The sequence below is a fragment of the Raphanus sativus genome, chromosome 4 (genome assembly GCF_000801105.2).
Source record: "Raphanus sativus cultivar WK10039 chromosome 4, ASM80110v3, whole genome shotgun sequence".
Classification (NCBI taxonomy): Eukaryota; Viridiplantae; Streptophyta; class Magnoliopsida; order Brassicales; family Brassicaceae; genus Raphanus; species Raphanus sativus.
In genome coordinates, this window is record NC_079514.1 from 20,822,875 (window position 1) to 20,837,546 (window position 14,672).

The 14,672-nt window shown below is 39.4% G+C and overlaps 1 protein-coding gene and 1 long non-coding RNA gene across 2 annotated transcripts in view; both read right to left on the bottom strand.

Moving 5' to 3' along the window:
- Positions 1-302: 302 nt before the first annotated feature.
- Positions 303-14,672, bottom strand: part of LOC108850276 (uncharacterized) — a 33,789-nt gene continuing 19,419 nt past the window's right edge. Inside the window, exon 8 of the mRNA XM_057008053.1 lies at positions 303-471. Coding sequence (XP_056864033.1) covers positions 303-471 — 169 coding nt within the window. The remainder of the gene's footprint in view (positions 472-14,672) is intronic.
- Positions 13,828-14,451, bottom strand: LOC130511566 (uncharacterized). The gene is made up of 3 exons (XR_008945070.1): positions 14,351-14,451; positions 14,005-14,068; positions 13,828-13,922 (listed from the first exon to the last, which is right to left on the bottom strand). It is a non-coding gene; the product is annotated as an uncharacterized LOC130511566 (long non-coding RNA).

Consider the following 14,672-nt stretch of genomic DNA (forward strand, 5'->3'; position numbering starts at 1 on the left):
TTAAATTAAGTTGGACCTACATAATAGAGAAAACAAATTTTTGGATACTGTTAAAAGTATTTTACAGAATTTTTTATTTTTGCTTATAGATTAAAAACGAATTAGATTTTTAGTTATATTTGATTTTAATTAAAATTTCAAATAACTAAATTTCGAATATATTTTAAGAAGAATGGTTCAAGACAGTATATCGTCGGCAGCCATTGAATCCGATGATGGTTCTGCACCATCTAGAGAAGACAAGAAAAATTAACAATTCAAGACAATAAACAAAACATGCCTAATAAAATAATAAAAACGAATTATACGTAACTGGTTTCACTTGGCTTCTCACTCTCACTAGCCGTCGTCATTGTCTCTGATGGTTCGTCGATAGTTTCCATGTCAATCGTCATTGTGTCATCAACATCTGCTTCTTCTACCTCTGTCATTATCTCATCCTTGTCGCCTCCCACCACTGCTTCAATTCCATTTGAGTGCTGTTCGTTTGGTCGCCGCAGGTACCTGCGTCTACGGCTGCGGCGATTTTTTTTGGAAATCTTGTTCGTTTGATTGACGCTGGTACCTGTGTCGATCCGCTGCGTCTGACGCCGCGTCTAACGCCGAGACCTGCGTCTGACGCCGAAAAATCTCGCGTCCACGGCGTAAATGATGCGGCTGGAAAGGTAATTTATAATTTTGCCCTTAATATCTTTCAATATTCACCAATAAACCTAGGTTTAATAACAAAAAGACTCATAACAATTGACGCAGCCGCATCCTCTTCTCAATTGACGCAGCAGTCATATCTTCTCTTCTCTTGATTCAAAGCACACCACAAGCTCTCTTTTCCATTCACAGATCACCACCACGAGCTCTCTTCTCCGATAGATGCAGAAACAAAGGCTTGGTTGCCCTTATATCTCATGGGCAAATCCCTTATGGGTCTGCATAATCCCCTATGCCCCTGATTCATTAAACCGATGTGATAAGTCGAAATTGCCCTTCGTTCAATAAAAAAAAATTTGATTGAAAACCGAAACTGGTATCTAGGAAGTGTGTCGAATTGGTTTGGGTTTGCAACAGGATTCGATTGGAAACTTGGTCTGGTTTTGTTTAAAAAAAACAAACCCAACAAGAACAATTAATTCCCAATTAATTGGATTGGGAGCGGCTTCTCCTTCCTTCTCTCTCTCGATCCATCCGCCATTGATCCTCCCTCCCTCTGCCCGCAGGTCGTGCTCGTATTCCCAAAGACAGTGGAGCTCCGCCGTTTGTTGTCAGAGACGAGTCCTTTCCATACTCCCTTCCAGCAGGAGCATTCCGTCAAAGGAGCCCGTATGTTGTGTTCTCCGCTTTGTTCTTTCATTCATCGAAGTCTGGGTCTGGGTTGATTCGTGTCTGGGTCTATCAGTATAGTAAATTGGTATAAAATGAGAGTGAATTGGCAGTGGAATAGGGGAGGAAAGCATAGATCGTCTTGTTCGTCGGACAAGTGATAGAACTGAGTATTACTTGGGAAAACTATTAACATCCGGTAGTACTGTGTTTAACTTGGAATAACTCGGAACAACTTGTAGAACTGTAGATAACTGAAGTCTGTTTGTTGAATTTGTCCTATTTTTTGGCAGGATATAACGAGAAATGACGTCAACGTACATTTTAAATTCAAAGAGCAGATCTTCGCTATAAATATGAACAAAATCAGTGGAGAAAATTACTTTGTCAATGATAAAAGAGAGGATCTATAAGAAGCTTGGGTTGGATGAAACAAAGGAGACACTGGAATTGAGCTACAATCCAATCGTCGTGGTAGGATGTGGGATACCTTCCAATATTATTGATGATGAGGATCTTTATGTTTACCTAACGGGCATGGATAAAGAGAAGCGAAGGAGTCTTTTGCTTGTGGAGACTACTGTTATATCAGAACCGGTAGATAAACTCTCGATTGTGTGTAAAAGTTCTGTTGGTTTGAACTATGAAGAGTTGGAGCCATTGGAGGATGAAATTGGACCTAATGCCATAACGTTGTACGTAGAAGAGAAGGAGGGAAATATCGAGGTGATAGAGGGTGAGAAAGACAATGGTACAATGGAAGATGCTTTTATGGAGACAGATACTGGTTTGGAGAATGGCATTGGTATGCAGACTGATACCGGAGTGGAGACTGATACCGGAGTGGATACTGAAACCGGAATGGATAATGGGACCGGTATGGAGACTGATACCAGAGTGGAGACTGAAACCGGAACGGAGACTGGTACCGCTGCGGAGACTGGTACCGCTGCGGAGACTGGAACCGCTGCGAAGACTGGTACCGCTGCGGAGACTGGTACCGCTGCGGAGACTGGTACCGCTGCGGAGACTGCTACCACTGCGGAGACTGATACAATTGTTCCAACTGCTGAAAAATATGCTGAACAGCCACCTGCTATAGAATCTGCAAAATATATAGAGGAGTGGGGTGATGGGTTGAGTTTGAGTAAGCATGACGAATTTCCAAGTAAGAAGGCAGTTCATGAGATGGTCGATAGAACTGCATTTGCTGAATGCTATCATTATATCACTAAAAATTCTGATCGTAACCGATTGGTGGTAAGATGTTCGCAGCCTAACTGTAAATGGGGATTACGAGCTGCAAGGATTGGTGAGACTGAAATTTTCTCCATTAGAAGCTACACGAAGATGCATACATGCTTACAGAGTAGCCAAAGTAACAGCAACGATAAGAGAAGAGGGTCTGCAGAACTAGTGTCAGCATTTTTGACTGAGCAATATCCAGGAGACATTGAAACTCCAACTCCGAAAGTGATGACGGGTCTCGTTAAGTTCCATCTTGGTGTCATGATATCGTATTCTACAGCGTTGCGTGGGAAGAATCTGGCGGCTTGTGAACGACGTGGTAGTCCAGAAGATAGCTACAAGATGATGAATTGCTATTTGCACATGGTAGAGCAAGTGAATCCGGGAACAAAAACCTGTTTGAACTGGATGAGGCAGGTAAATTCAAGTATCTGTTCATAGCCTTGGGAGCTTGCATTGAAGGATTGCGCAGTAATGAGGAAAGTGATAATCGTTGACGCGACATGGCTTAAGAACGGATATGGGGGTGTTCTTGTTTTCGCAAAAGCTCAAGATCCTAATCGTCACCATTATCCACTTGCGTTTGCAGTGCTAGACGGAGAGAATCATGCTAGCTGGACTTGGTTTTTCGAGAACCTAAAAAGAGCTATACCAGACTCTTCAGAACTGGTTTTCATGACTGACAGAAATCAGAGCCTGATCTTCGCTATAGGAAACGTGTATCCACAGGCTCACCATGGTCATTGTTTATGGCATTTGAAGGAAAATGTGAAAGGGCATGCTTGCAACGTCAACAGAGATGTAGTCGGGCATAGATTCATGGAGCTGGGCAGATATTACACGGTGGGTGACTTCAACGCTGCTTACGAGTCATTTAAGAGAAGATATCCTTCGGCTTGGCAGTATGTGGAGGAGCACACCGAGAAAGACAAATGGGCTAGAGTTTTTTTTTCCACGTGACAGGTACAAGTTGGACACAAGCAACAGTGTGGAATCAATGAACAATGTGTTTAAAGAGGCAAGGAGGTGGGCCTTAATACCAATGCTGGATTGTATCATCAGGACATTCTCTGATTGGTTTAATCAACATCGGAAGGATGCTGCTTCTGGGTCGCTCGAAACGAAACTGGTGCCTCTTGTTGAGAACTACTTGCACGATCTATGGGCTGTTGCACGAACGCTGCCTGTGCGGGAGCTTAATAGTTACGAGCTTGAATACGAGATCACCGGCAATGATTGAAATATGTATTTGGCAAGCTTGGTTACAAAATCATGTTCTTGTAAAGTGTGGGACTATGAGAAGTTTCCTTGTCTGCACGGACTGGCTGCTTACATATATTACACAAATGACGTTGATGGCGGCGTTGGCAGGCACCGTGATATCCACATTGTATATCATGAGCTCTGCTCCCGATACTACTGGGCGGAAATGTGGGCATTAGCATATTCAAGGACGCTTTATGTAGTTCCAGACATGTCTTCGTGGAATGTACCTGATCATATCAGAGAGGTTCAGATCATACCTCCCGATCGAATCACGCGGAAGGGAAGGAAAAGAGTTAAAAGGCATCCATCTTGTGGCGAACGGCATAAAAAGACACAGGACAAAAGGCGGCCAAGGCAAAACTATGGTTTCAATTTTTTGTTATTTGGAAATGGCAGTGAGGCGACAGCCTGAAAGTTGGTTATTTGTGATGTATGGCTCGGGTTCTGTTTGGTAAAACTTTGTAAAACTTGTTTTCTGTGTAAAACTGCGTAAAACTTGATTATCTGCTTGGTAATACTATGTGTTTTGTTTTTAAGAGAAATTAGTGTTATTTATATCAAAACTTGTGTACCATAGTTGTACATCTTGATTCCTCGACTCTAACATATATTCAAACGTGTTTTACCAAAAACAAATAGATTTTTTTAAAAACTCGAAACATAGTCAATACAAACCTTGAGTTTCTACTCACACTTTCTCAACAAAGATCGTGATGATCAATAACATTTTAAAATTTTATTACAACCGTAATATTTATACATAGTATATCCTGGGTAACATTTAAAAGTAATTAAATCGAAAGTAAAACTTAAAAAAAATTTGAAAGGGTTAGTAACACTAAATTTGTTAGAAATCACCAAAAATATAACTATGAAAAAAATTTCTTAACACCAGTATATTTGGTATAACTAACAACGAATCTTTGGGAGAGAAATGAATATTTCGTTTGGCGCCTAATATTTTTTTTTTCAAACCAAAATTTTGAAGAGTTCCAAGAGGATTCCTTTCCATTCCTTTCTCTCGGATTCCTCTCTCTCTCTCTCTCTCTCTCTCTCTCTCTCTCTCTCTCTCTCTCTCTCTCTCTCTCTCTCTCTCTCTCTCTCTCTCTCTCTCTCTCTCTCTCTCTCTCTCTCTCTCTCTCTCTCTCTCTCTCTCTCTCTCTCTCTCTCTCTCTCTCTCTCTCTCTCTCTCTCTCTCTCTCTCTCTCTCCTTCTTCCTTTCTCTCTCGGATTCCTCTCTCTCTCTCTCTCCTTCATTCCTTTTTCTAATTTGTCAATGCTCATGGAGTTCCAAGAAGAATGGTGTCACTCTTCTTTCCACAAAAGCATGGAAACAACCACTTGGCCAAGCTTGATGGATAGTTTGTTTTTGTTTTTGTTTTTTGTTTTTTGTTTTTTGTAAAGTTTGTTTTTTGTCTTCTTTTGATGTATAGTTAGTTCCTTGTTTTGTTCTTCATTTATGGATCTCAAGATACAAATTGTCTTTTTGTGGAGCATTTTCATTTTGGATCTATGCTAGGTTTTTAGGTAAAGTTATCACTATACGTAGACAAAAAGATTAATTAAAGTACATATCCGAAAGCGTGGATCGATTTAATTAAGTACATAATCCATCCGATGAAATATAAAAAGAAAAACACCTAACATAATAAAAAAAACAACTACTACTTCAGTTCTTCTTAGATCATCCCTTCTTTCCCTTCTCTTACCCCTCAACCGTGGCCAACCTTTCCTCAATGACGTTCTGCCTCGCCAACACGGTCTCCAGCTTATTTCCAACTTTTCACGAGCTTGACCAAGTCCTCCAACATCTTCTTCTGTTCTGCCACTTCTTCAAATGGCGCAACGTCTTCAAGGACTGCCTGTGCTGCTGCAGTTGCTTTCCGAGCTTCCATGTCTTCTTCATACATGTCTTCGAAAAAGACTGTGTTATCCTTCATTGATACGCTGAATCCAGCTGTCCACAGCAATATCAGGCTTGTCGTTGTCTCATCTCTCTCCCATACATCAGCCAAAAAGCCTCTTTCTTCATCATCATTCAAGGTAGGCACGATGCTGTCGATTTCCCGTGGCTGACACAAAGATTAATTAAAAACAGTTCTCATAGTTTTACCTATCTAGATTACCTAGTTTTACATAGTTCTCCAAGTTTTACCTATCTAGAATACCTAGTTTTACATAGTTCTCCCAGTTTCACCTACTTTATATCCCGATTACGAATGAACTTGGTAGGAAAGAACATGTACCTTTATCTTATCCAGTTCTTGATTAACCTTGATAGAGGGAAACCCGTTTCATCTTCTGTCTTTTTGAACTTTGACCGTACATCCTCGGACATTCTGGATCGCTCCTTCAAACCGGTTCTGTAACTTCTAATCCGGTGGAGGTGATTGCCTCGAAAGCAAGACGCTACAAAACCCACATTAAAAGTCAAAAAAACAATACTACTGTAGATAATTTTCTAAATTTTTTATTACTTACCTCAGTGGAATACAGAAACCCGGAAGTGGAAGGCCATAGCGTTCTTCTCTTTTCACCAATCCTCCGAAGACATCCATTGTGTGAGAATCTCCTTTCACCATATACATCAAGAGTATCTCCCCATATAATGGAAAGGTACTTCCATGGTGGTCTTGCAGTATCCAAGATCATCGACAGCTCTTTGGAAAAAATCCAATACATCATTGGCTCCAGGACTGACTTTCGTTTGGGCACAAACAACACTTCCTAAAAAGAACAGAACCATCATCTTCAGCGCGTCTTTGTGGCCTCCCATTGCCAACAGCTTTTGCTTTCACATCCTCCAACCTTGTTGATTCGCCGTTCTTTGACATGACGCTTCACAATTTATTTATCCACCCATCTTCCTTGTATCCGAGAGGATAGTTGCGGCAGTTTAGGCCTGATATCAATGTGTGTTCCCACAGCCCATACGGATGGGAACACCATTGACAACAAACCACACTTCTCTCTCATCTTCTGAACATCAGCAGTATGCAGTAGCAGCATCCAATTCCCCTGAACCTTGTGGTTTGAACTCTTCTTCTCCCCTCCTAGTGAACTCCTTGGGCTTTTGCATCCCAGTTGCTTGTGGAACAAGTGACAGAATTGTGGATGCTCCTGAAACCACTCCTCTCTCTCGATTAGTTGCCTCTGGGCTCAGTGACAAAAAACGTCTCGATAACGTCTGCTATCATACATCTTGTCCCTAGCTTGATTTGTTTCTTGTACTCCGATACATAGAAGAACATCCTAGTTGGCTTGACTGCCTCGGTTTCCTCAACTTCCTGCAATTAACATGTAGTTGTACGTCAGTGATTCAATATTGTTTTACCAAGTTTACATAACTCCTATATCCATAACTCCTATTATTCCTTATTCGAGTTAAGTATTACTAGTTTTATACTCCTAGTTTTCTTTGTATACCTAAGTATTACTAGTTTTATCAATAATGTTAGTTCTAGCAGTTGTAAGTTAGACTCCCTAGTATTACTAGTTTTTAATTCCTTAGTATTACTAGTTTTACAGTTGTTCCATACAGTTATACTCATAACTCCCTAGTTTTCCTTCACCATAATTGATTCCTAAATTCTAAATTCTTACCTCATCCGTCTCTCTCTCTTCTTCGATCTCTGGTGTGGACTCTGGTGCTGATGTTTCCTCCTCCATGTCTTTATCCTTGTCTCCTAAAACCTCGTCACCGTTTACATCCGATGCAGACGCATCTTTGCCATCTCCGCTTTCACGCGCCTCGTCCTCTCCACTTTCATGCGCCTCATCGTCCTCCTCGGAGCCTTCTTTCTCACCATCACCGTCTTCCTCGCCGTCCTTTGTTCCCTCGATGTCTTCCTCGTCGGAGCCTTCTTTCTCACCATCACCGTCTTCCTCGTCGTCGGAGCCTTCTTTCTCACCATCGCCGTCTTCCTCATCGTCCTCGCCGTCTTCCTCATCTTCCTCGCCGTCTTCCTCGGCGTTTTCCTTTCCGTCTGGGTCGCCGTCTTCCTCTTCTTTCTTCCACATTAGCTTCCTCTTCTTCTTCCCTGACGGCGGAAACTGGCGGAACTTCAGTTTCCGTTTCGGCGCACCTTTGTTCCCTTCAGACACAACAGCCGCCGCAGCTTCCAAGAGGGTAGTTCATCGGCACCGTCGAAGATTCTTCCGCCGTCTCCTTCGTTTTCACCGTTTTTTTCTTCTTTGTCTTACTCTCTGCTTCTTTTCTCGGAATCTCTTTCCTCTTCTCTCCTCCTCTTGTTTCAACCATCTTCGATCTACGGAACTTCCCAACAAAGAGAGAGCAAGTTGAATGGAACGGAAAATTGATTTGGGTTCTCTAGCGTTTGAAAATGGGGAAAGGGGGGGGAAGAAGGCGGCACAAGAAATCGAAGAAACTGAAGGGTTTATGGAAAACTGTTAAGTAAATAGATGGATGGGAACCGATTCAAAAATTAGCTGAACCAGGTTGATTTGGTTTGGTTTCTTCGATTTATCAATGATTTATGGTTTAGGTTTCGCTCTTCAATTTAGATCGGTTATAGCCGAAAATAGAACCAGGTAAAACTCGTAAATATGTCAAGTTTCCTATGGTTTTCTTGTCTTTTACTTATTTTCTCACTTAAATATTTTTTTCTTTTTCTTCTGTTTTAAAAACAGGTCCTTCGAAGATTGATGTTCGAGATATAGGGGCAAGTGGCGCACTTGTTCCGATAGATGCAGGACACAGACCTCGAGCTCTCTCTCTTCTCCGATTGACGAAGACTTCGTGCTCTCTCTCTCTTATCGATAGACTCAGACCTCAAGCTCTCTCATCTTCTTCGTCCTCGAGCTTAGACCTCTCTTTGAGCTTCGACCAAACCCATATCGAGCTTTCTTCTTTCTCCTCCACAGACGACGCCTCTCGAGCTCCCTCGTCTCCTCCATAGACGCATCTAGAGCTCTCTCCATTTCCAACGCATCTCAAGCTCGCTCTCCTCCTCTCTCAAGCTCTCGACCCTCTCTCCATTTCCAACGCATCTGGAGCTCTCCATCTCTCTCAAGCTCTCGACCCTCTCTCCATCTCCAACGCATCTCAAGCTCGTTCTCCCACCTCTCTCAAGCTCTCCACCTCTCTCTTGAAGCTCATCTCATCTCACTCTTCTCTAAGCTCTCTCCTTTTCTGGGGTTTTGTTTTCTTACTACTGTTTAGAATGCTAAGTGTTGTTTCTTGTCTATTGGGTATTGTTTTCTGAGAACCAAAGTGTTCTTGTCTTGATAAACATTGATCGATATATTTTTATCTTTTTACCGAACCCTTTGTTCAAATAGTGGTCTGAGCTTCTGGTCTGAGCTCCCTCGTCTCCTCCACAGACATCTGGAGCTCTCCATCTCTTCAGAACTCTCGACCCTCTCTCCATCTCCAACACATCTCAAGCTCGCTCTCCACCTCTCTCAAGCTCTCCTCTCTCAAGCTCTCGACCTCTCTCCATCTCCAACGCATCTTCAAGCTCTACACCTCTCTCAAGCTCTCGACCCTCTCTCCATCTCCAACGCATCTCGAGCTCTCCATCTCTCTCAAGCTCTTCATCCTCGGTTCGTGAGTTCCTCTTACATAAAGCTCATGTCTTTGTTGGGTTTTGCTATTCATATGTTTGATGAGTTTCTCTTGTTTGGTGTTTGCAGGTCTCAAGCTCTCCCAAGCTTCTCTCACTCAAGCTCTCCCAAAGCTCACTCTGTTTCTGGGTAAGTTCAACAACTCAAGTTGCTTTTGCTATACGTTCTCGTTTGTTGCTTTTGCTATACGTCTCGTTTTTAAGTTCCTTGTTTGATGCCGTAGGTGTTGAGTATCAGACTGTTTGATGTGGTTGCTAGTGATGTCGTTTATGTTGTTGTGCTTGATGCTAGTGATGGCTCTCTTGTGTTGTCTTTTGCGTTTGGTTCTGCACTTCTTCTATCAGACTGTTTATGTCCTTACTTGTTTGAACTTTTTTAATCTTCTTCTTTCTATCTCTGTCTCTCCACAACTCTGTATTAAAATGATACTGATTTTGATGTTCTTCTCTGTTGCTATATGTCTCTCCACAACTCTGTATTAAAATGATACTGATTATTCTTCTTTTCATGATTCTTTTTGCATGTAAAGAAAGATCCAACCTACTTCCTCTCACATCTCTCTCTCTCTCGATCTCCAACGCATCTCTCTGTTCTCCGATCTCGAGATTTCTCTCTTTGAGGTAATAGTCCCATTCTCTGTTTGAAACCTGTCTGAAAAATTACTTAAAACGCCCATTGTATGAATATGTGCATTTGTTGGATGCTCGCTTGAAGAAGCATATTCACAACACGTACAGTGAGAATATTTCAACAACACGTACGGCTCTTTGCCTAAAACCACCCGCAGCTGCTCCACTCTACCGTGCGCTTGGTGATCTCTTTCAAAGCCAGCGTATGTTATTTACTCACAATCTACCTTTTTGTTAGTTCAAAGGCTGTATTATAAGTACTGATGTCTTATCAATCTTGTTGGTTATGGTTTCTGTTTGTACTTCCGAGACTTTGTCTCATTGACATGAAAAGAGCTTGTTGCATTACCACTGTACTTAAAGTTTGTTCCTTTTCTATCTTTTTTGCAGGCTCTCTTCTTCAAGCTCACACTCTCCAGCTTCTCTCTCTCTCTTCTCCCACGCCTCTCCAAGTTTACGGTGAGAGACTCAGCTCTCTCTCTCAAGCTCACACTGTTTCTTGAGACTGATTCAGATGATTTTTAAAAGTCGTGTTCTGTCTCAAGCCTCTATACTGTTGCTTGTATATAAGTCATAAACTTCATGTTCTCATTGCTTAATCTTTCTGTTTTGTGCAGGTCTCAAGCTCTCCCAAGCTTCTCTCACTCAAGCTCTCCCAAGCTCACTTTTTGAGATGGCTAAAAGATGTAAGGCTCTCTCATTAGCTTAATCTTTCTGTTTAGTCTTGTCTCTTATACGTATGGAACTGCCTGGTTGTATGCACTAAAAAAATCGGTATTAGTAGCATCCGAAAAACGCTATTATAGAGTTTTTCGTAGCGTTTCGAAGAACGCCGTGACAGCCGCAGCTATAATAGACCTCCCCTCTATCATAGCATTTTCGTGTGCTAAAAAAATAATGATATTGTAGCATTGATCGTATGCTATATTAAACTATTTTAATAGCGTCTTATTTTGTTATTACATATTTTTATATGGCGTTTTTCCTGTGCCATAATATATTTTATAATGACACAATATAACGTTATAGTTAAAAATTAAATAATAAGAGATTAAATTTATTAATTTATTAAATTAATTAAATTAATTGATTAAACTAATTAACTAAAAACAAATGATTAAAAAATCAAGAATTAATTTATAAACAAAATAAATAAATTTCATTTTATTAATTATAATCTGTTTACCAATAAATCAGTTTACACACTGAACCAAAACAACACTAAAACAAAATTGGTTAACCGTAAACCAAATATTAACCAAAAAAATTAACCCTAAAAATCCCTAACTCTTCGCTCCATCTCCGCCTCTTGCCATAGAGCTTCACCTCCGCCTCTGCTGTGCTCTTCCATCATCCACCATCATGAACTCCTCCAACAATTCTCCTTCCCGTGTCATCGTCTCACTGTCTTCCTCCGCTTACAGAATCTGACACATCTCCGACTATACTCTCTCTTCGACTCCGGCTAGTTCCGACTCCGGTGATAAGATATCTCCTTTGAATGGCATCGAGACAAAGACAAGGACTTTCTATGAGAATATGACCTACACAGAGATAAAACGAATCCATTAAACCTAGACTAATGAATGTCGCAGTGTACACAGAGACTATGACATACACGGAGATAAAACGCCGTCGCCTCCACGGCTGGTAACCTTCAGGCTTCGGATGAGGACAAACTCCAGCTGGTAACACCGTCTTGCTTAGTCTAATCCATGGATTATGAGTTTAAGGTTTGAAGAAGAAGAAGCAAAAACAATTGTCGTGTTGGTTGGTTTCGAGAGAGAACAAACAGATGAATGAAGAAGAAGAAGCAAAAAAATAATAAGTAAAATAGGATGAATGGAACAAACACAACAAGAGTCAATCTTGTCCATTGATTTAATCTAATCCATGGCTAAGATTTGCAATCCATACATATTATTTTCGACCAATCAGAACGAAGGACGGAGATCACAAAAATATAGATTCTGAGCCTTTGGATCAAAATCAATCAAAGGCCCCAAAAAAGCTAACAGAAATTGTCTTTTCATTTATTTATAATTATTTAAAAATGTATAACTCTAGATATTATGTAACAATTAAATAATACATTTACAATTATAACTAATAATGATATAAAGTTAACAAAATGATTAGATTTCATTTTATAAGCAATTTTACGTTAAGTAAAACTAATAATATAAAATTAACAATGATTAATAAGTTTAGAGTTTGGATATATAGTGTTTTGGGTTTATATTTAGAGTTATGTATATGGGTTGAGTTTTGATGTAGACTTGAAGTTTGAGTTAAAATTTATATTATAGTTTGAAAATATTAGATTTGTGATTTTGTATATAGGACGGGTTTTAGGGTATTAGATATACGGTGTAGATTTAATATTTAGTGTTTGTGGTTTAAATAGAAATCTAAGATTAAATTTTAAAATTATTTTAAATTGATCTTAAGTTTAAGATTGAAGTTTTAAGAAACTAACTTCAAGTGTTAGGGTTTAGGGTTTGAAGTATGATACAAAGTTTGGATTATATGTTTAGAGTTTAGATATGCAATTTAATCTAAATATAAATTTATATTTTATTAAATTTCCAAAATACATAATTTTAGTAATATTTTGTAATGGTATTTCATTAGAGTTAACGATATTTTTATTTCCCAATCCTCTAAAACCCCTAACTTTTAATAGATGTAGGGTATGTAAGTATGGTTTGGAATTTGAAATCAATATATAGTCAAGATTAAGTTTTCTGAAATGACTAAATTTAGAGTTTTAATTCAAGTTTAAAAATATTTTGTTGAAATTTGTATTTAGGATATAGGCTTTGAGGTATGTATTTAGGGTTTAGGGCATGTTTAGGGTTTAAAACTTAATGTAAAAATGTACTTTTTCTTTCTTTTTCTAGTTTATTATTAGTGTTAGGTTTTCTTTTTATCATATTACTTTTTGTGTCATTTTTAGATTTTATAATGAAATATTTGAAAGTTAGGGGTTTTAGAGGATTTGAGAAAATAAAATATCATTAACTTTATAAATATAAATGATAATCTAATTTTTAAACATAAATCTGAAACATACATATATTAAGTACTCGTCATCAGACTTGTATCCTTATAAGTCCTTCCTAACCTAATCATTCAAATAAAAAATCAAAGAAACTAACTTAATTCTAGTAAAAAAAGCTTCTCGCTCCTCAGCTTCTCTTTCTCAAATGTCCTGAAACACATAAAACGAAACCATAACTTTCACACTGTTATCCAAGAAAGACAGCAAGACACCCAAATAAGAATTGAAGTTACTGAAAAATCTATCCCTAAAAGCTTTGTCATTGTTCCAAACTAGACATAAATTTATCAACCTATTGAAAATACAAGACACAGATTTATCAACGTTTACAGAATCTCACAAGGACACGACAAGTGTGAAGGAGATTTAACAAGGGCAGAGTAGTTACTGATACATCCTTGTATATAAGTGATTATCAACAATGAATTTAAGTCTTTGAAGATTATTAGAGCAGAGAAAACTAGAAGGAGAGGCTAAAAAGAGTAGAATCATTCCCCTACACAACAAACACCATTAAAGTGACAACCTTTAGAACTCAATGAACAAACAAAGCCACTGAAAACATATAGGCATCTACAAAGCCATTTCATATAAACAACAAATCTACAAAGAGATATGAAAGAGACTTGCCTGATTATAGAGCAACTCCGAAGTCTGTACAGCAACCACAGAGCGAAGATTGTTCTGCAATCTGGAGAGTGGATATTGTAGATGTACTAATAAGAGTACTTGGTTCAATTGCTTTGAAGTGGATGGTTATAATACTTCACAGTTCATTTGCTGTACTTCTCAATGTCCTCCTTGTTTCCAGCCTGTCAACATGAAAATGGCTACTAAGCTATGCTCTTCGGTAGTAAAACAAGTAACTCGACAGGTATAGTAAGAGTGACAAACCTCAATAGCACCACTCAAATCTGCAGTTGCATCAGGTCTCTTGGAGTAACTGAATCAATAGTCCCTAAGTGAAACATTTAGAGAAAGAAATGTGCTTTTTCACTTCTTCAGTCTACTAAACTGTCAACTGCAGAGAAGCTTTGCGCGAGGAAACAGAAATCCTAGCGAATTGGATTTGAAAGCAAATTATACAGAGAAACAACCGATGATGGTGAAATCCAAATAAAATCATTACCCGACGAAGAAGAAGAATCAACGGAGACTTGAAATAGACAGAGAAGCAGCGATGGAGAAATATATATGAGATCGAATCGAACAGACAGAGAGAGGCGGAAAGAAGTTCTACCCGTCTCCAGGCTCGTAGCTTGCCATCTCGTCTTCTGAGACCGGATAGAATTAGTGTTCTCTACTTCTGCCATTGAAGAGTAGCAGGTCTTCTTCACCTCCAACGTCATAGGGTTTCGCAGAAAGCAGAGGCTTGGGATTGCCAGAATAGAAGCGTCGCCGGAGCTGTGCCTAGTCTGGGTTTGAGATCAATACATCGAGTGGAAAAGAATTTGACCTTTTTCTCTAGACATGAATGATTTTTTTTTTGTTGAGATGAAGAAGGACTTGGCAAAAACAAAAAAAATCCCAACACAAAAAGTTTTGGTGTGAAACCAAAATTT